Raw genomic sequence first — 25,619 nt, 5'->3', positions numbered from 1 at the left:
TGAACCCTGAAGTCTGATTTGGAATATTTTCTTTTTCTAGAAGGCTCTTTTGAAGTTCTAAGATTTTAGAAAACCATCGTGAAGTAATCGACTTATTCCACCTACGGTAGTATTTTAATTGTTTCATAGCATTTTTCAGAGCTTCTTGTGAACAGTTCTCTTTAAAAGTAAAATAAATAAATCAAGTGCTCATACTACATCCAAGATGTCATTGTTTGGGTCACTCCTAGGAGACATCGACGATGATCCGTTTTTTGGGTAATTCCTTTCTAATCTATTAATTTTGCTTTTAATTTAATTAGGCTACTTACTTAATTTCTAAATGTGAGACTCTTTAGGAAACATTTATTAAGTTAAGCATAGGTTTTTAACTGCATGGTTTAGAAGATAGGCCTACATCTAAGACCTAGAAAATTAGGCACAGGCCTTTAGTTGGTTAATTTAGATCTTCTTTAGGCTTATTATTTATAAGTCCTAAATTTTACTCTTGGTTGAATCTACAGCTAACCATCATGGACAGCCCCACCCTGAAGTAGGCTATCTTAAATACGGTAACTTAAATCTCAACTTAGGCCTACTAATAACTTATTACCTATAACTTAGGCTTATGGCAATTATTTAGTAGCCTATGTCTACATTAGGATTTGATATATATGTTTTAGATGTCTACTTACAGTTTTTGTTAAAGATTTAGGACCCAGACCCCAGTTTAAAAACACTTCCTGAAGTGTGAAATTGTGTAAAAAGTGTAAAAAATGAAGTTTTGGAGGATAGTAATTAGGGGAATATAGCAATTCCAGTCCCAAATATTGACTGGAATTTAATAAAACTGACCCTAACAACAGTTCCAAAACCTCAATAGACACCAATTTTAACCCTCCAACTGGTCATTAAAATTTCCCGTACTGGTAAGGTTTTTTTGACCACCGCGCAAGCATTTAGTAAATACCACATAAAACATATAAAATGGTACAAAAAACATACATATTATATAAGTTATAGATTTTTTCAGAAAGAAATAACCTATTCAAAAATAATAGTTTTAATGGTGTACTTACAAGTATGTTAACAGGTATTCCTCCTATGTGGGTACAGCAATATTGAAAAAAAATGTTTCTTCTTCTTTTAGTATATTATCTCTGGTCAAATATGTCTTATATCAAAAAATAAGATAGCCAAAATGTTCACAGTTTCATTGTCTTTCCAACTATGTATAACACTTGCTAGTTTATATAACAAAAAAAGTCTATAAAGCAAATATGTGACAAAAACACGAAGCACTTTTTCCGCACAAACACAAGACTTGCTGGACCTGTGCTGGAAACCACTGCCCCAGGCTTCTCACTTCATTTCACCATAAAAATATTGTGTTTTAGGCCTATATGTGAATTGAAATTATGGTACTTCAGTATTAAACGGAGGCCACATTTTGTCAGCGCGCTGCGGCGGTTATGTTATCGTAAATATTATGTGTGTAGGACTTTCCTCGCTTCGTTATAAATCGAACGATACTTTCTATTATGATAACCCAACCTAACATAACCGCCGCAGCGCGCTGACAAAATGTGGCCTCCGTTTAATACTGAAGTACCGAAATTATTTACAAAATCAAAAATACAAGTCTTAGAATCAACTTTGGACAAAGGAGCTAACCGTTTACAAGAAGAATTCTAGTCAGAATCGTTAGCGTTATTTTCCCTTGCTCTCTTACCCCTCTTGGGTGCTCTCCAAAAGTGCTCCAACTTGTGAAAACAGCCTGGGTGCACTCCTGAGTTACATGCAGGGCACCAAAAATGACTCCTGGACTTTTTTTGTGGAGTGGAACACACAACACACATCCTGAGTTGTACTCCAGGCAATCTCGTCAATACATGGGACGCAGAGGGTCCTGCATCTCCTCCAGGACCAACGTCTGGTATCTGAGCTCTTGGGTTAGGCACTGCAACATCACTTGATAAACTTTCAACGATGCTAACCATATAGTTGTATCGTGTCATAGGCTGGTCAGTATTTTTCAGGTACAAAATATAACTGTTTAGGAGAGCCATGTCCAAAAAATTTTCAAAGATCTTCTTCCAATATTTTTTTGTAGCTCTTGTACAGGTGCTGTGATATATAGACTTATCTTTGCTGTCCACACCACCCATATGAAGGTTGTACTCATTTATTAGGGATGGTTTTATAGCCTCTATTCCACTTTTTTTACTTTTTACTACACGGTCATCTGCGGGGTATCCAGTTGTTATAAGGTAAACAGGCTTGCGTTTTTTCTTTTGTTTGTAGCCAACAAGCAGAACTCCTTGCTTTCTAAAATAGATTGATGTCTCAGGTTGTAATTTAGCATCTAAAACACTTTTGGAGAGTTCTTTTGACCGCTTGTTGACGGTACCGGTAATGTAAGTTTCATGTTGAAGTAACTTTTTGGCAAGAGGTAATTTAGTGTAGTAATTATCTGTGTACAGATGATATCCTTTATTGAGTAGCATTTATTTAGTAGGTGTAAAACTACCTTTTCTGTAAATGCAATATCAGGATTTGTATTTTCAAGGAAGTCTTTACCACTGTACAGCTCAGAATGAAGTACGTACCCGGTGTCACTATCGCACACTTCAAATTTTTTTATACCGAAGCGGGCATGTCTTTTGTTAGGCATATATTTTATAAATGTACACCTATTCTTCATCCCTATCATAGACTCATCTAATGAAATGTTCTGGTTTGGAATAAAATAAACTTTAAAATATCCATTCATTAGCTCATAGAAATGTCGCACTTTGAACCATGGATCATGTCCGAGCTGTCCTTTTAGTATATACTGTAGAGAGCTAAGATGGAACATTGATCTCAGTGCCTGAAATCTTACTAGGCTCATATTATCAGGAAAAAAAGGTAATCTCTGAGATCTAACAGTTGACCAATAATTTTCAATGTTCTGTTTGTAATTCAGACCCATATTTATAAGAAGGGCCATAAAACGCTTCATTTCCTTGATAGAGGTTTCTTTCCACCTTCTTAGTCTACTGTTTGGCGTCAATGTACCTCCATTTATAGCTGATTCTATTTGTCTGCTTGCATAAGCATTTGTTTCCCTCACCATCATACCCCAGATAACATTAGTAAAGAAAAGATAGAAATATGTAATAGGGTTGCTATTCCGGGGAGGAAGATTTCGAGGACCTGGATTTCGTACCTGAAATTTTTCTGTGACGTCAAACATTTGTTCAGGTGGGTAAACCCTAACCCAGTGTACACCCGAGCTAATCCTAGGCCCTGGCAGAGTATAATTAGGTTGGTTCAAAGGGTTATTTACCTCAGGGATAGGAGGGTCATCTGGATCTGAGTGTTCTGGAGAACTTGGCAAAGGCCTACGCAAGCCTACTTCATTAGGCCTAGGCCTAGGTCTTGGAAGACCAAAATCTGTAATAGATGTATCTGAGTTCTCATCTTCACTGTTTGGAGAGTATAATTCCCCACTCCCAGATGAAAAATCAGTCAAAGATATGTCAGAACCATACACATCTGAACCCACATCACTGTCATCAATTTCATTTTCATTTTCACTGAATACATCACTTTGTAGGTCAGATATTGGTTCAGCATCATTCAAACAGGCCCTAATTGCACTAGAATTACTTAGTTCACTCATTTTAAGTTAAAAACTCACCACAACTCACTAAAATATTCATTTTAAAGCATTCAAAGTAAAGGGTTAACAACAAAATGCGGCAGACTAGACGACGCAAGCGAACACAAACAATCAACTGAAATACAGGCTTGCCAACATTCTTTTTTTTCAACAAATGCAACTAAACATATGGTGACTAGATTGCTCAGTGTTTGCTCTTTAATACTATATAAAATACATAGATATTAAACGTAAAATAACGGAGTAAATTGTGTTTTACATAACGCTTGCAAATGGGTCGCGATCGCGATCTTACTAGTAATCGCGTGACGTAATTGAGTCGCGATCGTGACTTATACCAGTTGGAGGGTTAAATGATTCCACACTCAAGAATGTTGGATTCACTACATCGATGTGAAAAATTCACAAGGGATATGCACTCGACGTAATTTACTGCTGTCTCACTCAAAGATAACCAAAACCGGCACGCACGGAGAGCACCATGTCTATGGGTTGCCGATAGGCTAGCCAACCAGCAACTAGCCTACAACAAAAATTAAATTAAAATCACTTCGTTCAACAAATACATATTGATAGGTATCCACATATTTCATCAGTAATCACCCCGTTTCCTACATAATGTCCGAACTCAATTTTCCGACACAATCAGAATGAAAATTAATCACAAATTTGAGCTACGTCCTCCTTTGTCACTACTTCACTTTGAACTAGCAACATGGAGTCATGGAGACAGTTATAAACAAACTAACAAAGAAACCACCAACCAATCAGATTACTGCACGATAGAAACCATCAGCCAATCAGAAATCTGCACAATTATACATCATCTGTTGATCTGTTTCACCACAAACAATAGCAATGCAGTTGCAGTGACAACACACTGCAACTTTTGACTTTTGACAAACTTGAGTAAACCCTCAATTTAACCTGAATTCCCTCTGTACGAGGGGGTACCCAAAAGTTCCCGGAATAGCTCTGCCGTGGGTGGAGCTTGCGTAGTACAAATTCTCGTCGCTTGGCTCATGTAGCGCTGCTTATAGCCAGTTCAGTGCCGCCTGTTGCGTTGACCTGACGTGTTCTGTCCCCGTGCAGTAATAGTTTTTGCTAGTGCTGTTTTGTGATTTTGTCGTTTTTTACAAGGGCAAGATTGAGTGAACAGCGTGCAGCTGTGAAATTTTGTTTTCTACTTGGCAAAAACGCCGCTGAAACAGTTGAAATGTTGAAGACAGCCTACAAAGACGACGCTATGGGGAAAACCCAAGTGTACGAGTGGTTTTCTCGGTTTAAAAATGGTGACATGTCAATTCAGGACAAACCTCGTTCTGGACGACCATCGACTTCATGAACAGACGAAAATCTTGTGAAAGTGAAAGACATTGTTCTTGCAGACCGACAACAGACTATCGAGCAAATATCAGAGGCTTGTGGGCTATCATGGAGCTCAGTTCAAATGGATTTTAACCGAAGATTTGAACATGAAAAGGGTTGCCGATAAGTTTGTGCCTCGTGCTCTCACTGACTTTCAAAAGGAACGTTGAATTGAACTGTCGTGATTTGAAACAGCAACTTGAAGCCGATCCAGATTTTTTGTCCAAAATAATTACAGGTGACGAATCTTGGTGCTATGGGTACGAACCTGAAACCAAACAACAATCCAGCCAATGGAAGACGGCATCATCACCCAGACCAAAAAAATGCCATCAAGTCAGACCGAGTGTCAAAACAATGCTCATTTGTTTTTTTGATGTGGAGGGGATTGTCCATTCAGAATTTGTTCCACCAGGCCAGACAGTAAATCAAGTGTTTTCTTGAAGTCTTAAGAAGCCTACGGAACAGCATCCGTCGCAAAAGACCTGATAAGTGTATAAAGTGCAATAGAGAATACTGTACTTTGAAGGTGATAAGGTTGTTTTGTAAAAAAAAAAAATATATGTATATTTTAAACGAAATTCCGGTTATTTTTGGGTACCCCCTCGTATTTCCCGTAAAATTCTGGTTTCAATAGCAAAGTACTGCAGTTAAGATTTCAACAGATCTTATGAACACTCACTTGTTGAAGAAAAAATATTTGTTGATTATGAAATGAAACTGTTCTAAACTAACCAAACCAACCAAACTTGCTGTATGATTTTATGAGGAAAAAATAATCGTTGTTTATGAAATGAAACTGCAGGGTGTCTACCAGTCGGGAATTCCGGGAAATTCGGGAAAAAGTCGGGGATTTTGAAAGGTCGGGAAAAGTCGTGAAAAAGTCATGAATTTCGGCCAAATGTCGGGAATAATATAACCTTTCAAAATTAGGGATGAACGGGTCCCAAAACTTAAAAAAAATGTTCTGGATCTTATATTCCTGATCATTGGGACGGGATTACATTTGAGGGGTGTGGGATGAATCGAAAATGCATTGGAATTACAATTCGTTTTAGTGATGATTAAAATAACGATTTGAATCATGGGCATTCAGTATCCATATACGTTATTGAATCTGTATCCACATACGTTATTGAATCAGTATCCATATATGTTTTTGAATCAGTATCCATACGTTATTGAATCCGTATCCGTACGATATTGAATCAGTATCTATATACGTTATTGAACAGTATCCATACGTTATGGAATCAGTATCTATAGGTCTTTACGGTATTGAATCAGTATCCATAAATACGTTTTTGAATCACATATACGTTATTGAATCAGTATCCATATACGTTTTTGAATCAGTATCTAAATACGTTTTTGAATCAGTATCCATATACGTTATTATTTAATCATTATCCAAATACCTTTTTGAATCAGTGTCCATACGTTATTGAATCAGTATCCATATACGTAGTTGACTGTTACATTGATACTGTTACTTTGACTATCAGTATCCATATAACTTATTGACATTATTCAAATGATTGACATTAATTATATAAGTTATTCACTGAGACATAGCTTAGCCATACAAGTTATTGCCATCCAAGTACATGGCATACACTGAGACATAGCTTAGCGATACAAGTTATTGCCATCCAAGTACATGGCATACACTGAGACATAGCTTAGCCATACAAGTTATTGCCATCCAAGTACATGGCATACACTGAGACATAGCTTAGCCATACAAGTTATTGCCCTCCAAGTACATGGCATACACTGAGACATAGCTTAGCCACACAAGTTATTGCCATCCAAGTACATAGCATACACTGAGACATTGCTTAGCCATACAAGTTATTGCCATCCAAGTACATGGCATACACTGAGACATAGCTTAGCCATACAGGTTATTGCCATCCAAGTACATAGCATACACTGAGACATTGCTTAGCCATACAGGTTATTGCCATCCAAGTACGTGGCATACACTGAGACATAGCTTAGCCATACAAGTTATTACCATCCAAGTACATGGCATACACTGAGACATTGCTTAGCCATACAGGCTATTGCCATCCAAGTACATAGCATACACTGAGACATAGCTTAGCCATACAAGTTATTACCATCCAAGTACATGGCATACACTGAGACATAGCTTAGCCATACAGGTTATTGCCATCCAAGTACATGGCATACACTGAGACATAGCTTAGCCATACAAGTTATTACCATCCATGTACACGGCATACACTGAGCCATTGCTTAGCCATTCAGGCTATTGCCATCCAAGTACATAGCATACACTGAGACATTGCTTACCATACAGGTTATTGCCATCCAAGTACATGGCATACACTGAGACATTGCTCAGCCATACATGTTATTGCCTTCCAAGTACATGGCATACACTGAGACATTGCTCAGCCATACAGGTTATTGCCATCCAAGTACATAGCATACACTGAGACATTGCTTAGCCATACAAGTTATTGCCATCCAAGTACATGGCATACACTGAGACATAGCTTAGCCATACAGGTTATTGCCATCCAAGTACATAGCATACACTGAGACATTGCTTAGCCATACAGGTTATTGCCATCCAAGTACATGGCATACACTGAGACATAGCTTAGCCATACAAGTTATTACCATCCAAGTACATGGCATACACTGAGACATTGCTTAGCCATACAGGCTATTGCCATCCAAGTACATAGCATACACTGAGACATAGCTTAGCCATACAAGTTATTACCATCCAAGTACATGGCATACACTGAGACATAGCTTAGCCATACAGGTTATTGCCATCCAAGTACATGGCATACACTGAGACATAGCTTAGCCATACAAGTTATTACCATCCATGTACACGGCATACACTGAGCCATTGCTTAGCCATTCAGGCTATTGCCATCCAAGTACATAGCATACACTGAGACATTGCTTACCATACAGGTTATTGCCATCCAAGTACATGGCATACACTGAGACATTGCTCAGCCATACATGTTATTGCCTTCCAAGTACATGGCATACACTGAGACATTGCTCAGCCATACAGGTTATTGCCATCCAAGTACATGGCATACACTGAGACATTGCTCAGCCATACAGGTTATTGCCATCCAAGTACATAGCATACACTGAGACATTGCTTACCATACAGACGCCATCCAAGTACATAGCATACACTGAGAAACACTGGTTCTTCTAATGTATGATTGAAAACAGATATTTCACTCCACTGACAAGTATGAATAGAAAAATTCCATGTTGCTTTGAATCGAGTTACATCAACATTTTTTTTTAAATCGAATCGTTACTTTGAATTGAAATTTGTTGCTGCTTCACACACCCCTACATTTAATACGGGATTTTCTCGGCATGTGATTCGTTTCGATCGTCAGTGATTTCGCTGCGTCGCGAGTGACAACATATGTTGAAGAAGGTACCGTGACCGCGAGATGGAAAAAGGTGTAGTAACATGAAGAATGGACCGAGTTTTTGGTCGGGATTTATATAAAAATGGTAATGAAAAGTCGGGAATTCCATTTGAGAAATCTGGTAGACACCCTGAACTGTTTTAAACTAACCAAACCAACCAAACTTGCTGTATTATTTCACGAGGAAAAAATAATTGTTCATTATGAAGTGCAACTGTTCTAAACTAACCAAGCCAACCAATCTTGCTGTATGATTTCATGAGAAAAAATAATTGTTCATTAAGAAATGAAACTATTCTAAACCAACCAAACTTGCTGGATTTCATAAATCGGTTTTATAAGAGAACTAGAGAACTCGTTACCCAGCTATACAACCAAACAGTAAAGGTACAAACCATGAAACTAAATAACCCCTATAAATCAGATTTTGTAGACACCAGCGCAACCAGTGTCACCAACATGAACTACTTACTGTAAACACAATAAACGAATAACAAACTTGTGTTGGTTAATTCTATAGATCTATGTTTATTTATTTATCAACTCCATACTCCTTGAGGAGTTTGTTTTCTTATGTTAATTATTCGTAACATTATGTCTGCAGAAATATTGATATAGGCTAGATTCGGTTTGATGTATCGTTTCTAAAATATTTTTATTTTCAATGTAAACAAACATGGAAATAGGTTATGATCTGTATATTTTATTGAAGTTTTGAATGTAAAAATATATTGTTAAGATCGGTATACGTTTTTAATGAACTTGAAAATACATTAAATAAAACTGTCAATATTCAAACAAAAGAAGACTGAAAACTTAACTTCAAGTTTTTAGAGGTATGGATTGGCTATTCACACAGGTGATAGATGTTACCACTTTTTATTGACCTATTTAAATATTTTTAAAGCCATTTTTTTACTAAATATAAAGGATCAAATAAACAAACTATTTTTACTTTGTTATTGTTTTTTTTTTACATCATATCGTACAATACAATTCTGATGGTCTTCCTGTCTCTGCCGGCTCTGCTCGTCGTCGTTGGTGGCAAAGTAATGTAGGCCTACCCATTTATACCGGACTAATTTCCCATGCTTGCTGGGTAATTACCTATAAATTACCCTTTTACCCGAATTGCCTTTTTCTCCCCATGATTAACCACGTTTTATCTCCCCCACCCAAAACCCCTAGTGAGTTGGGATTATTGTTTATATATTTAATTAGTAGCCTAATAAAAGGAGGCCTTGGCGCAAAAAAATTCATTCATAAAGTTGTAGTATTGATGTCGTAGAATAGTTTAAAAGTGATTTTAGAACGTTTAAGCTGGGGTCTGGGTCCTGAATAAGTACCTACCGGTACCCAGTTTTTTTCACGTTGAATCCCAAAATGCAATCAGTTTTTGTCAGAGAGATTCCTAAGTGGCTGTAAAATGAAGGTTAAGATACGACTCTAAGGTTCATCAAGCGGTAGGCCTACTGATGGTAATATGGCGTGGTCTGGACGGGTCCGTAGCCTATGTTGGCTGAGGACTGAGTTAGGAGAGCAAACAGCTTTTTAAGTATACCCGACTCAATGCGGAATGAAATCAATTTGTTTTGAAACTAAATAATCAGCTCTTATTTAGGCATGTGGGGAAGGTAGGTCGGGTTTTATGCAGATTTGTGACTGTATTAAGTGTTTTGAAGTTAGGTTAGATTGGGAAGGTAAAGTGTAGGTTATAATGAACCGACACTATTTGTATTTATATTTGCATGTTTTGGAAGGAAATAAATTTAAATAAATAGGTCCTTGTTCTTTATGCTGCATCAGGTTGACAAATCGGTGGTTTTTAACCAAACTATATGGATTGGTACCTACTGTAATCTTTTAGGCTTTTTTTAGTTAGGCTGAGCTTTGGAACTGGACCCAGCTGTTCCTGATAATTGGGCTTTCCTGACTAATGAACAACAACTGATCACAACTGATCATCTACACAGATCATCTCACACCATTCTACACTCATTCTTCACTCATAGGCTATTTGGGTTAAAATAAGCACCTGGTGGCATCCCCATCTCATCGATTGATAAGCAATTTATTCAGACTAGGCCTACAATATTTTTAATTTGTTTTTCAGAGGCCACATGCGTCAGATGAACAGGATGATGAGAAGTATGAACTCCATGTTCGGCCAGCCGCTGGGAGGCCTGATGGGTCCGGGGATGGGTTCAGAGTTGATGCCATTTGGCGGGGGTGGAGCCATGATGCCGTTTGGCTTCCCCAGCATGAACATGTTCCAGAGTATGGACCCCATGGGAAACAACCCCGCCTGCCACTCCTACTCCTCTAGCACTGTCATGACGATGACTAACGGACCTGATGGCCGTCCACAGGTAGACCTTGCATGATTTAAAATATGTTAATAATTAGTGTAATTGTGTTATGAGTTGTGCAGTGTATGAAGACTGCAAGCAATAGCTTTGTACTGGTAACACAACGAGCTTAGCCTAGTTGAACTATACTGAGCTTGTCTCAAAGGTTTTAAGGCACATGTTACATTGTTACGTATCACAGTACAGACTTTAGAGTAACTTTCACACAGTTGAAAGTGTAAGTTTATTTTATGTTAGATCGTCTAACGCATTTGGAGCCCTGAGGATAAATACAGTTGAGTTCATCTTTAATTTGAGTACTTTTCCATATCAACTTGGGATGCATATGGTTTAATCCCCACATTCTGTATTGGGCTAAAACTGGCAGGTAATGTAATAGTTCATTCAGTAAACTCGACTAAATGACCTGATGTTTAGTATAGTTTAACACCTGGTTTTTGAGTAATTTTTGAAAATAAATGTGTAAAAATGACAGGAGACTACTGTCCAAACATTAATTTGCATTTCCTTTTAGATCAGAGGTTCTTAAGTTGTTTTGTAAGAAAATTGTGAATTAACAATTATTTAACATTGCCTGGTGATGTCATGCAGAAAAGTTGTAATGTTGAAATCTTATCTAATGTGTAGGTTTACCAAGCTTCGCAGTCTGTACGCCAAGGGCCCGGAGGTGTGAAGGAGACAAAGAAGTCCGTAGCAGACTCTCGGACAGGTGTGAAGAAGATGGCGATTGGCCACCACATTGGAGAGAGAGCTCACATCATTGAGCGAGAACAGAACCTGCGGACTGGAGACCAAGAGGAACGACAAGACTACATCAATCTTGATGAAGGTAATCAACTCGCATTCAGAATATGATGTGGGTAAATACTGGGTTTTATTGATAACCATTTGATTGTAAAAGTTTTAAATGCATTTTGTTGGTCCATAGACAATAATTAAATTTTAAAATTAATATTTTCTCCTGTTTTTCAGCTTATTTGCATTTTGATATCTAGTCATATTAGCAAATTTAAGCATTCTCTAAAGACGTATACAAAAAAATACAATTCCTTAATATTTGGATAGCTAACAGCCCATTTAAATAATTACTTTAAATTTTGTAGGATTCTTCGCAATCAATTTTACAACAGTAGGTTAATCTTAATGTTTTAGGAGTTATCAGCCTCTTTTAACCTTTTACCTATCCTATTTTAAACATAGGCCTCAGTTCTGTAGGTGCAAAGTATTAACAACAAGAGAAGGGGGTTTAACCAGCAACTGAAGTGAGCTGGTTCTGTACGAGTGTTAAACTGTATTTATAAATCTTAAGTGGCAGCACTGGGACCCTAACCCACAGTGTTGCTGCCTTGGTTTCACAGTCTGTCACGCTACCAACTGAGCCACCTAGAATTACCCACAATTTAAGTTAATAGTGTAATAATTTCTACTTTCATTAGTGAAATACTGTCGACCTACTGTTATGGTATAAAAAATGTCATTGCATGGAAATGATCACATTGCCACACCTGTAAACATTATGCAAAATAGCTCATTTCTGTTCTAGAGTGGAAAAAATTTGTGTTCCCGCTCGCTAAATCAACTGATTTCACAGTTACCTACGTCCCTGTTAACAACCGGTACCTAAGCAAATAACATAACCTATACAAAACAAACATAACCTTAATGACATTTTATATAGGCTACAACTTAAAAGTTAATCTGTATTTTTATGATAAGTTGATTATGGTCCTAGGAAAAGTCTTGTGTGTATTACGAGCAGAAAGTCCTTGCCGCTCTCAAAATGTGTGGCTGCACTGAGCTTTGTGCGACCATCTACAGTTCTCGAGCGGCAATGACGTGCTTTGCGCTCCTAATACAAAAATAACTTTTTTCAGTGGGTTTTCAATGGATAGTCTTAACCATATTGATTGTGTGATAAAACAATTATGCAAAAGTAAATGACTCTGTACTTGACAATCAACTGTTGTACAGATGAGGCTGATGAGTTCAACAATGAGTGGAGGGTGAAGGCCAACAGGCACTTCAACTCACGTCGGCCTCAAGCCGCTATAGGCTATCACTCAGCGCCAGACAGGTACTCTGGCAGTCGGCGTCACAGGGATCTGCCCGCTCTGCCCTCCTCAACCTCGTAAGTCCAGATTATCACTCACTGAAGTTTATCATCAAACCATTAAGCATTCCATAGGGCACTGAAAATAAAGTAAAATAGTTTAGTGTTTTCAGTGGGTTCTTGAGATGTATAATAATAAGTGCCAGAGTGTTTATTTGTCACAAACCACTAGTGAAAGTGCTACTATTTCATTTTATAAACTAATTTAGTTTATGTGGCTTTATAAGGTACACAATTATATGAAATATGGTTGAAGGTAAGTTTTTAATGTGTAAGATAATATTTTAGGTTTTGCCTAGAAGCAAATTAATGTACTATTTCAATCAAACAAAATGTCAAAATAAATTTAATTCTTCTTTCTTCCTTGTTAGCTTTTCAGCAGGCTTGACTAAATGTCACTTTAAAAAACAAACTCTCTTCCTAACATTTGATACTAGAGGTAGAAGGCTAAATGTTCTGATTCTGTTGATGTCTTTTGAACAGTTGATTCTGGTCAAAAATACTAACAAAGCTTGACTGTTTTCCTTGTGTGCCTACACATAACCAATGCTTTTATTCAGTGCAAAATTTTTAATTGCTTTGGCAAATCTAGAGGTAGCTCAAGTAAGCTTTGGAGTCATCCTGGCTTGTGTTTATTTTATCATGGAAGGACCTTAAATATGTATAACATTGAGTATTAGAAGAAGCTTTATATCAGTAGATCAAACAAAAATGTTTATTTACAATTTTGGAGATAAAAATAGTTTTATAATTTCAGAATCATAATGTTTTATTTTGTAAATGCAATAAATTTGCCTACAAATTGATTACAATGGGTTTTCTTACTGATTGTATTCTGTGTATAAAACAATCATACTTTAAAATATTTATAATATTGGGAATATTTTTCAGTTTCAAAACCTTGGCTTCACATGATCCCTAGTTGTTTTTATTTTTTTCTCGAATCCTGTAGCCCAATTTGTTGTTAAATAATCAAACAGGGTTCTATTTGAAGTTGCTTGAATTCAAATGTTAAAAAAGACGAGTCTGTTAGTTCTTATTCAAATGAGTTTGTGATAATCTTGTGTTATTGTAAAATTATTTAGCCTTTGTTTTCATATGACTCTAGTGCTGCTTCCATCGAGGCCTTGGCTGTCTCTTTAACACAATATCTTCTCAATAACATTTTAACTTATTCTTTTGAATATCATTTCGATCATAACTTACTAAAATTGTCATTATATATCATTCCTCGAGGAATGATTATTTGGCCTAGGCATACCTTCTATGTGGCTTTTGTAAGGGGGTTTCTAAAACAGTTATACATAGGTACCAAATCCTTTATTACAGTAGAACTCCGATAATCCAAACTCAAACTATCCAAAACGCTGATTATCCAAATGGCTTACAGAAATAATTTTAGAAAAACTTAAAACCACAGTAATAAGAATTGTTAAAAAGAAGGCAGAAGCCGTGATCGCAGCAAAATCCGAAACCTCTCTCACGATCGTGTTGATGTCATCATCGTCTCCCGCAGTCACTAAAACATTGTGGTTGTTTTCCGCAATCGCGGCAAAATGAATTATTTATCCCACAAGCGTGTGGACATCATGATTGTCTCCCGCAGTTACGGAAACATTGTCATCGTTTTTTGTGATCGCAGCAAAATGACAGTGTTGTAGACATCATCATTGTCTCCTGCGGTCAAAGAAAGTCGTACTCGTTCTTCCCGATCGAGGCGAAAGCGTAAATTTTCAGATCCCTAAATCATCGCAGCCGCCTTCTGCGATCGCAAGAGTAAAAGCCCGGCATTACTCTACATATTTTCTTTAAATTATCCTGAATTTCGGTAAAAAATCCAACTATCCAAATTTCTGATTATCCGAATGGGGGCTGCAACCAATTAATTCGGATATTGGAGTTCTATTTTAATTTTAAGTACAATATTTTCTATTGGTTTACTTAAATAAATACAATAATAGATACCTAATGATAAATAATTATGTAACATAGCTTTGTTAATTTTAAAACTACAACGGTATTATATTGTAGGTGTCTTATAGGCCTGTTTATTTTATAATTTTAATGTAACCTATTAACATTTTATAATATTGAATAAATTTCTCTACTAGAGTTATACAATATACATGCTATTCAGAGACTTGATTAGGGATTGTAATTTTTAAAGTTTATTAATACTTGAAAATACATTTCTTACTATTCGGAATGTTAAATAGGATTTATTTTAAAATATGTAAAAGATGGTACATGGTGGTTGATTGTTATGTGTTCTGTCTTCAGACACGATGAGCAAATGTTATTTTTTGTTATTTTCTAATTGATTACAGATGTTGATAAATGTCATTCCTTCCATGTTTACTGCCTTATTTATGAATACAGTAAGGGTGTAAATATATATTTAGAGGAGATCTTACTCACAATCAGTAAATTATATATTTTTTTCAAACCATTGTATGTACTTTTGAAAAAGTTTGTAATCGTGGCTAATCTAAATCTGCTCTTAATTGATTTTAAACTGATAATTATTTTTTAAACCAATGAATGAGTCGCAAACCTCTCCACTTTCTCAATAATCTAGCTGCATGTCAGTTGCTCTCTGGGACTAACAGCTAGAGTTGAGCTGAGACTTTTTTTCCAGGTATATGCGGAAATATTGATCAGATCTGCATAGTCTATAATATAAAAACTCCCTAAAAAGTAAGTAACTCGCGACAACTGCTTGGATGTGCCCATGTTTGGAATGAGACTCGGGCTTTGTGCTTCAAATTTAATGTTTCAATTTTCTTGAATTTATCTTTTTAATAAATTCAGATTTTTGACCAAATGCTTGGGTGTTTTTTATTCATATGTGTTAGCTGTTATTTGATTAAATTATGCTACTTTGAACATTAAACACGTTTGACTCATTCCACTGATTAAATCCACTTCAAGAACTTTAGATTGTATTATTATAAGAATAATATTTTACAACGTTCCAGTTTATATTTTTTACAAATAATGTTTTAAACATAAAAGCCATATTAGGTCATTAGTGTTCAAATCTACTACACTACCAACCATTTATGTTAGCGGTTCTTTTAGAAAACTATCTCTTCAAGTAAAATATCAACACATTTTAATGGAATATTCTTACACAACCGAATATTACTCGATAAATTTTATAACAGGCATTTATAATTCATATTCGAAGTGCAATGTGTACTTGTTAAATTTTATCTCTGTTATTTACATTAGTACAGTGGTTTATAAGTATTACTTAAATATCTATAGATTTGGAACCATATCTTCCTTGTTATTATTGTTATTAATAATCTGCTTCATTTAGATATATTTATTCTTTACCAACTAAATAAAACCAAACTATTTTAAAGCTGATTCTTCTTTTTCAGTCATGTGTATCCAAATCGTTGATTGATTGACGACGTAGAAGTATTTGCAAGAACACTTTGGCCCAATGTTATTCTGGGAGTATTAAGTGCATTTGGAAATAAGAATGATAGTTTCAAATCTATGAAATGATTCTTACCTTTAACTAAACTAACAGACTAATAGATAACTTAAACCTTTTCTACTTACTATCTGTGTTATTCACCATCATGAATCTCCTCTAAATAGACCATCATTGTTTTAAAAACAATAAAAATACCCACTAAAGTGGTTGTGTCTGAGTTATTTGAAATATTGGAATTTCCATGGACTTTCCAAGCAATCAAGTTATTTGATTTTCTAAGCTCTACATCAGTCCGCTAGCTTAATAAAGCTTGGTTTATGATAGCACAGAAGATTAAAGAAACATTGATGTTTAAACAATAGCTATCCTGCACCATCATTTGCATGCTTAATGTAATTTGACGTTCCTCAACAGTCCTATGTTGGGCAAAACATGTTGTCAGAGTTTAAACTATAACCTTTGACTGTTAATACAACTTCAGTATCCAATTAGTAAATGCTATAACTTTGGAAAATGTATTTTGTATATGAATATGGTTATGCAAAAATTGCATAGAGAATGATTCATCCAAAGAATGTTTAAATTTACTGTTACCTCTTTAAAGAGTACTATTACCTTGTTATATACCTTGTTATAATGCTTTAATTAATTTATGAGAAATTTTCTACACAATTGGTAAAATATTTTCCAACACTGATGTTTGTATTTCATTCTAGTACATACAACTAATTACAAATCCATATTTTCAGGCATGAAACTGTGACCAGCTCCCACTCCCCGCAGAAATCCCTTAAGCGCCATTTAGACGCTTCCGACGATGACGCCTCTGATTCAGAAGTGAAGCCAAAAATGTCAAAGACCTCTAAAGAAGAAGTAGAAGAAGAAGAAGGCTCGAGTGATGAAAATGAAGAAAAATGAATTTAAAAGTGTAATTGATTTTTAATACTTTAGTTGTATTTTTTTCATACATTGTCATCAATCCTTACTCTTTTATATTTTGCTCTGTTTTATGGAGTACGACAAGCTCTTTTAGGGTAATTTCATTTTGACCATTCGTAAAGCTTTATTGTGTATCTTTGTAGAAATGAGTGTGACTGTGTGAAAAACTAGGATGTTCATATTCAGTATAAACGGGTTTAGGGTCTACCCAGTATTTGTGAGTGGTGATTGAATTTTGAGTGCTACCGGTATGTATTATTTTATGATTTTTTTTCTACTATCGGATACATTTTTATCTACTTGAGCTCTTTTGAAAGTTAAATATATACATAAATAATTTTGATTTGGTTGTGAATATATAATACTCATACAGGAAGAAAAGGTTTATTTTATTGTTTTAGCAAGTGCTGCTTATTGTTTTAAACTATTATCACAACTAACTAGTCTTTACAAATTGAATTGAATAAGCATTTTAACATTGTATTTATTTTAGTTTTATACTTGATCAACTACAACAACTTATCATTGCATTACTTCTAGGGCCAAATTTGTTTAATGAGGCGGATCAATTAAACGTCCATCAAAATTGTTGCATTTTGTCTCTTACCTTGCTTGTAATTTTTTAAGGAAATACCACATTTTGAGCTGAAGTCTGCTAATTTTGAAACTTTTAAACTCTTACTATTTTACTATCTAAGTTACTAAGAAGATCTGATTCCTTTGTAAATATAGTATCTATGTGTTTTTGTCATTTTAGATATCGTAAGCTTGATGTTGATTTCATCCACCCAGTGTTTATTAATGGAGCTGGTGTTATTTGGTGAGAAAGTATTGTAATTCAATTATCTTTTATTCAATAAACATGTAAATATATTATTTGTGTTTTTACTCTACTTGGCCAAACTTTGTTGTAAATCTAATGCTATTTCAATAGCTATTTAAATGAGATTCCAAACATGAACTTCATGATATTGTATTAAACTTTTAAATAGTAGAAATGGTACATAGATGGTTGACCTATATCCCTAATATTAGCCCCTGCTCAAGGACATTCGCGGTTTTGCTCTACCGCATTGTGAGAACGAGGCTTAAGAGGGCAATTAAGAGACTGCTCTTAACACGTTGACTGCTGAAAACAACGTACAGGCGCTCCCCAGTGGCGGGGCGAACACGCAACCGAATCAGCGAACGCAATTGGCATTCAAATATTTCAGCCTGACGAATCACAAAAGAGCAGTGGTGACTGTGCTGCGTTACCCCGAGAGTGGATGTAGTTCACTGAAACACCCAAAGGTAGCAGCACTGCACGGATCCGTATCCAGTGTCTTTGTAATGTGGGTTGAAGAGAAAAAATCCCCGAAACCGGGACAAAAGCATTGCCAGACAGGATTTTACGGGAAATTTTAGTACCAACCTACACGAAAGTAAAGCTCACATTCTAAGCTGGCAGTCTGGCAACGATTATAACGTCTCCGTCTGAGGCTAAGCTCACACTGCTCAATATATTTCTGTTGGTCTGGTGCCGACTTTTGTCGGCGCGCGCCACATTGAAGTGCTAGCGACGTGTTAGTCAACGTGTTAAATGAGGTTTACCGGTACTACAGCATCCGAGATTTTTTGGCTTCTACTGGAGTCACAACCTGAGTTGCATATGTACATGTACAAGAAGATTGGAATTTTAGTTTATTTTCACATGGCTAACACTAATTGTATTTGGCTAGAATAATTAGTTTGAGCTTGAGGAGAACATAATGCAACAAACCCAACCTGTTGGACAAAGTTGATATCCCTTGAAAATGTAAACTGCCACTAGGATTAACATTTTGGGTTGGGTCATTTAGTGGTGTGGTAATATTGTTGTATTGTGTGTTGCATGGCTGATATTGCCAACGTAGGTAATATGAATATTTTTCAATCAACTAATTTTTTTTAAGTTTGAGATACAAAACTTTACACTAGGTTACAAAAAACAATAGAATATTTCACTGGCACTAACAGCATTAGCCAACTCTTTTACGGTGATGGCTAGTTTGTCTTACTTATTTTTACTTCTTGGCAACATTGAGAGTTTGGAAATAGAGCAAAGCGAGGCTCAATTAAGGTCACTTGGTTGTGTTCGTGTACTCCTTCAATTTAATTCCAAGACCTTCAAACCCCTTTTAACCCTTAGGGATGTAATGAGCAGTGGATTTTACTGATTTTAAAATGTAATAATCTAGTACACTAGTTTTTTGCAGATTATTTAAGTAGAATGACCGTTTCACTCACTACTCACGCTATTCATTATAGGCTCTGCATCAATGTTTTTACTTTCATAATTGCAAAACAGTAAATGTCTTAAAATATTGTATTTTTGTACAGTAATACATTAATTTACCCAAACAAAGCCGTTTTGCATAGTATTTTTTTTTCAGTTAGTTAATCAATGATAGGATTTTAAAGCCCATGTTTATTCAAAGATAACTACAGCAGTATGTTATTTTAATTGCTGTCATGTTAAAACCCACAACTTTATACAAAAGCTATTATTAATATCATCTATAGTTGTTCCCTGAACTTTTCAAAAATCACAGAATGAGATTCATGACTAGTCAGTCTCTATACAATCCCTCGGCTAAATTGAACCAAAACTAATCACACCACGCCTATGAACATGAATGTCATTATTGTTTAATGTTTACTGCCACACTTGATCTATCAGTGACTTTTATTACTTTCCTTCAGGGAAAAACTAAATGTTTTCCACATTGTGCCTTAATTAATGTATTTTATCAGTATTTATTAAACATTAACAGATTAAACAAAAAGTTAACATTGTGTTACGGTAAATCATTTCTCCAGATCTGTGTTTAGTTTGATTCGGTTGTCAGCATTACTCACATAGAGTGGTCGTAACAATGCAGAATATCATTCACATTTAGTTACATTTCAACCAGTGAACAATACTATCTTTCACTTCATAAATTATTGTTATAGCTTTGTATAAGTAACCCTTACAATAACAAACAACCACCTCCTTATCATCCAATTCCAATAAAGGAAATAACAACACACGTTTCACTTAAATTCCTTATATTTCCAACCACCGTAAATATACCCACAGCTTCCAATTCTATAAATCATAAGATATTGTCATATAACAGAATACAGTTGAAATAATTGATAGTGATTCTATAAAACTCTCACACTAATTCAGTGTATGTCAAAACATTAAAATACATAGCGATTGTTGTAAGTGATAAAATTTACAATGATTTACGAAACAATACAGTCCATGCTAAACAAAAAAAGGCAAAAAATAAAACCAAACAAAGCCAGAAGAAATTTTCTAACAAGACTGTGCTTGGCTTGGCCTCGTCTCAGTTTTCTTCAGCCATTTCATTGATGTTCTTGTTGATGGTTAGAACCTCGGAGACAAAGTCACTGTCGGAGAGAATGTGTGCAAGACTGTGCAGGATTGAATTCAGTTCTCCACGTCGGAAACCGAGCAGTCTGTTGCATTCCTCTACTATCTGCTGCTGACTCTCATCCACCTTCTGAAAAAGTTTGATGCAATTAAAATCCATACTATTACTTTATTTTTTGTTATCCACTGAACCTGCTTTCCCAAATATACAATTTTGTCAAGCTTTAAAGATGAACAATTAATTGAAGCTATTTACTTTATCAGTAAAATATTTAAATATATTGTTGCAGTGGTTTTATCAGTAAAGATATACCTAGACCTAAATAAATTGTCACAATGGTAATTATTGTAATAATATGACATTGGAGATGGGGTTTTTGTATCAAATGAATATCAATGACATAGATTGTAATTTGTAATACAACACAATATAAGCGATAATCTAACTGTTAACAGTTTATTTTACTCTTACTGGCAAAATTAAAAAATACAAGTTAATAAAAAAACTCAATCTGGTAAAATAACATTTTGGTAAATAATTGTGGTAAATTTTTATTCAGAACAAATTAAATTTAAAACAAAAAACTTAAGAAATAAAATATACACTTTTCTAGTAAGAAACAAAATGACTTACATTGGCACTTCCCAAGAAGTCGCTGAAGTCCATTTTGACTTTCTTTTTAGAGGTGTTGTCCTCGTAAAAGATAGTGAACTGGCCTGGCCCGTTGGCTCTCACAGGAAAGAAGATTCCCGCAGTCAGATGACCCTTGGTGTTTCTACTCAGAAGACTTCTGAAGTTGTACACCAGGTTGCGTCTCTCCGTCACGTCCACTGGCGACAAGAAGGGACGAGCCACGTAGATGACACTGTGAGTTATTGTCTCCGGTGCATCACCTTTCCTCTCCTTCTGTCGCCAGACAACATACTGTCGGCTTGCAGAGAAAGTGTAGTTGAAAAACTTCTGACGGTCTCCTTCTTTAGACTGCATGAACCATCCTAAAAATCCAACAAACATTAAAATTAGCCTATTTAAATTCTTTGCCCCTGCCACATTTATCACTGCGGTATAGATTTTGGCAATTTCGGTTTGTTCATTTTGAAGCTCCGTTTTAACAATTATATGTTTAATGTGACCTACTTATTTAGGTTTTTCATCGAAAGGACATTGAAACTTCTCTTGTATAATTCTCAAATTTCATTTGTTCTTTACTACGGTTTTGCCTGAGATAAGTGTTATATTAAATATCTCTCTCTTTCTAGCCTACTTTACTTTAAATATAATTTATATTATTTACAAGGACAATGTTGTATTACAATTTTAGGCATTGATCTCTACATGGATTTATTATGAATTAATTTTCTAAACATACCCCACTTGTTTCCAACACAAATGAGAAATTCCTCAGTAGCTTAGGCTGTTGTTATAAATAGGAGGTGGCATGAATATTAAGTAGCACCCAGAATAAAAAAGTAGAGCAGAGTCTAATTTTTGTTTCAGTTTAAAGATTATAGATCCAACTATATATTGTGTCTTTGCCAACTATATTATCCTAACCAATTGTAACATAAAAATGTACATACCTGTGTGTGGATATTTCTCATCCTCCATGACAGTGATGACCCTAGCCACATGGTAACCGGGGTCCAAAAGCAACATCCCCTTACGACCAGCGACATTCAACCTCAGTGCTACCAGGACGTGTTCCTTCTCCGCGATGTTTGGGTTCGGCTCCTCTAGAATGTACGAGGCGTAATCGTCCACCACCTCCTCACACGAGACGATGAACAGACGAGACGCCAAGCCAGGGAACCTGTGGTCGAGGACTGTCAGCCGGTTGAGAAGGGCCAATCCGAGACCAACGCAAGTGTGATGTTCTGGTGTGATGGGCGGTTGGTAGGTCTGCATGAAATCGACGAGACTCGTCTCCTTGCTGTTCTTGAATTCTTCATGGAATCTGGAGTAAGGTAATTCTTGAGTGACAATGTGGGGTAGGTACACATGAAGTGCATCATTTATGGTAGTGGACCAACATCAAGAAAGTTAAAAGACCCAACCTCTTAGAAAAAAACTAAAAAAAGTTTCGGATTCAAATTCATAAGTTTTTCACTCAAGAGTTTTTTTTATGCAAAATGTATGTCAATTATTCTGGAAACTTCCTGTAGCTAATATCCCCATTTTGTAACAATAACGCATATATAGATATTAGAAAAAGTTGATCATAAAATGTTAAGAAAACTGTTATGAATGCCATACTACTTTAAATACAAAAATAAGCTTCAATATTGGTTGTGTAAGATGCAACTTCACCAGACTCGACGTCTAATTAAACTGTCTTGCCGTTTCAAATGGCGTAGGCTACTTTGCAGACATTTTACTAAATAAGAAATTCTTTCACTCTTCCACGTCTTTTGAAAACAAATTTAAAAAACAATTAGGCCTAACTTTGAATAGTCAGTATCAGTGGCGGATCCAGAGGAGGGGCGACCGCCCCCCTTCGGGCATACATATGTTAATTTTTTTACTGCATGTAATACAGTACCTAGTGCATACGCTTTGTGTAAAATAATTTTTGACACTAACTTTGGACAAGAAATGGTATAAAACTGCCATTCTAAAGACTTAGTTTACACAAATTTTTCGGGGGCCCCTGAACCCCCCAGGTTCACCCCCCCCCCCCCCTCTGGTGACTGTTCTAGATCCGCCACTGGTCAGTATAGGGTGAAAGACACAAAGTGGCACATATAATTACCTTATTAAGTTTCCAACGCTGTTGTAGTTGTGAGCTTGCAAAAGCTGCTGCACAGTCAGTTCAACTGTCAAAGCAAACTCTTCATAAGCTTCAATGGTGGGCATGGCCAAAGCCGCCCGAGTTTTACCCCATGAGGGAAGTGGTAGGGGGTGTCCCTCCGGCCACTTACCCCCTCCATCATCCCTCAGCCAGTCCCTTGCTTGAGTTGCGAGTCAACTTGGCCATTCGCTGCCCCAGCGACCAACCGTAGGCACGTACCCACTCTCATCCCTGCAGCTGCTTATTGCGTCCACAGGGGGTTCCGATATTATTAAGTTTTTCTCTCGCTCTGAAAAAAAAGAATCCAACTTAGGCTAACTCGTGTACTACAAAGTGACCACCACAAGTCAATAGCTCAGGTAGAAATATTTGAATCGGCCTCTATTTCATAATATTAACTTAGTACCCTACCTACTTATTAGTTATTACATAGGTAATCAAACAACAGTTGTCTTATAATTTTTTCAAACCAATCACTTAAGGCAAAAACCAAGTTTTTGTTCGAACTGAGGGGGAGTTAAGTTTTCTGATGAAACTTAGTTGCAATGTTGAGCAAATTTTATAGGGCATTTTTAATTGTGATAGGTAACCTAACTTATATTAAGTTACTACACCCCAAACTAACTTAAGTTAGTAAACTCATCCTACACACTTTAAATTTGGGTTAAAAGGTATACGTACCCATCTTAAATAAAAAACTGATCGAAACTCCTGAAGAGGAATGGGCCTAAGTTTAATCTATACAATGAATACAATGAAACGTCTCTCAATCTCTTTGTTAACAATCTTTATTTATTTATTTATTTAAAAATAAATAAAGAAACAATCTAATTCAAGTTACTGTAATTTACGGTCCATATGTAAGATAAGGTTTCAATATATTTTTTATGCTTAAGTTAGGTAACTCCATCAACAAAATTTTTGCCACATTCTGAGTTGGTTCAACTTTAAAAGGTTTGAGTGTCATAGCCTATAGGCTAAGCTGAAAAATTTTGGCATAGTCTAGTCCTACCAACCATAGGCTAAAATGTTTTAGAGGCGATTAAAATCCTAAAACATTTTACAAAGCTGGTCCTAGACAATAGGTTTCCATATGGACAAAAATTAAAAACCAGAAGAGAAGTTAAGGCCACATAACCTAACTCAACATTTGGAACTTAAAATTTAAAATTAAGATTTTTGTTCCAATAATTCACTGAACAATAACCAAAGATAGTTGGAATTAAATATCAAATCTCAAGTTATTCTAATTGCGTAATAATAATAATGCAATATGGTGTAGCCATGCTACATTTTTTTAACATGAAACAGCAATCAACTTCCATAATTTTCTTTTCTTCAATATAAAATTTTATTATTTTAAATAATAGATATAATTACCACTAAATTAAAACTTACCCATAAACCAGAAAACAACAAATGTAAAATAAAACCCTCTCTTCTAGACAAGCTCCGAGACTCACTGCTGAACAACTATCACTGGCACAAGTTCTGAGAATCTACTATTTATAGTAACGTGTATCCCTTCCCCTAAGTTATCCCCCACTAGTCTAACAATTATCAGCACTCTTTGAAGTCCTGTAATCACTTTTTATCTGCATGGCTGACTTGTGGGGAAACATCATTTTCACAGAACTGAAGACAAGTCCTTCACGTGCTAAGGCTTGCGAGGTACTGCAACCTTCGTCTCGTCCTTCTCGTCCTACCTCGTGTCCTGATGACGCAAACAAAATCAATAACAACCCACCAGCGACTCCCACCTTCCAGACATGCCACATCATTTCCTTACATTTTGCATTTTGTATTCAAATCAATGTTTATTCAGAATTTTTGAAAATAAATCTGACGTTTCAAATAAATAATGCATAATAAAACTAATATTGAGACATAAAATTATTTTTCAGAGTAGGCTAAACACCGCACTGTTTAACTAAATTTTTCATCGGACTAAGAATAATAGGATAATGATGTTTATGACGTGTAAATGATTTTAAAGATACCGCACTGCAGAAAAAATTTGTTTCAAGTAAATTCAATTACAATGCATAAAATTGATGTAATACAATCTTTTGTTCAAGCATAGTATTAC

General features: G+C 35.7%; 2 protein-coding genes across 4 annotated transcripts; one reads left to right on the top strand and one right to left on the bottom strand.

Moving 5' to 3' along the window:
• On the top strand, positions 1–18,209 carry LOC128990855 (myeloid leukemia factor-like). Of its 3 annotated transcripts, none has more exons than XM_054413473.1 (6): positions 1–258; positions 10,580–10,835; positions 11,463–11,664; positions 12,807–12,963; positions 17,146–17,324; positions 18,093–18,209. In XM_054413473.1, the coding sequence occupies exons 1-5, from the start codon at positions 206–208 to the stop codon at positions 17,312–17,314; spliced, it is 837 nt and encodes a 278-aa protein (XP_054269448.1). In that variant the 5' UTR covers positions 1–205; the 3' UTR covers positions 17,315–17,324; positions 18,093–18,209. The 3 variants fall into 3 exon arrangements, with proteins under 3 accessions (XP_054269448.1, XP_054269450.1, XP_054269447.1); XM_054413475.1 differs by lacking the exon at positions 18,093–18,209 and adding an exon at positions 15,584–15,642 and having other exon boundaries at positions 17,146–17,263; XM_054413472.1 differs by having other exon boundaries at positions 17,146–18,209.
• Positions 18,210–20,390: 2,181 nt separating this feature from the next.
• LOC128990660 (uncharacterized) lies at positions 20,391–25,197 on the bottom strand. The gene is made up of 5 exons (XM_054413158.1): positions 24,929–25,197; positions 23,492–23,819; positions 22,323–22,696; positions 21,376–21,737; positions 20,391–20,871 (listed from the first exon to the last, which is right to left on the bottom strand). The coding sequence occupies exons 2-5, from the start codon at positions 23,593–23,595 to the stop codon at positions 20,695–20,697; spliced, it is 1,017 nt and encodes a 338-aa protein (XP_054269133.1). The 5' UTR covers positions 23,596–23,819; positions 24,929–25,197; the 3' UTR covers positions 20,391–20,694.
• Positions 25,198–25,619: the final 422 nt, after the last annotated feature.

The sequence above is a fragment of the Macrosteles quadrilineatus genome, unplaced genomic scaffold (assembly GCF_028750875.1).
Source record: "Macrosteles quadrilineatus isolate MER2022 unplaced genomic scaffold, UCM_ALF_1.0 Scaffold_3__2_contigs__length_128488019, whole genome shotgun sequence".
NCBI lineage: Eukaryota > Metazoa > Arthropoda > Insecta > Hemiptera > Cicadellidae > Macrosteles > Macrosteles quadrilineatus.
The sequence above is the reverse complement of the archived record's forward strand: the minus strand, read 5'-3'. Positions and strand labels throughout refer to the sequence as shown.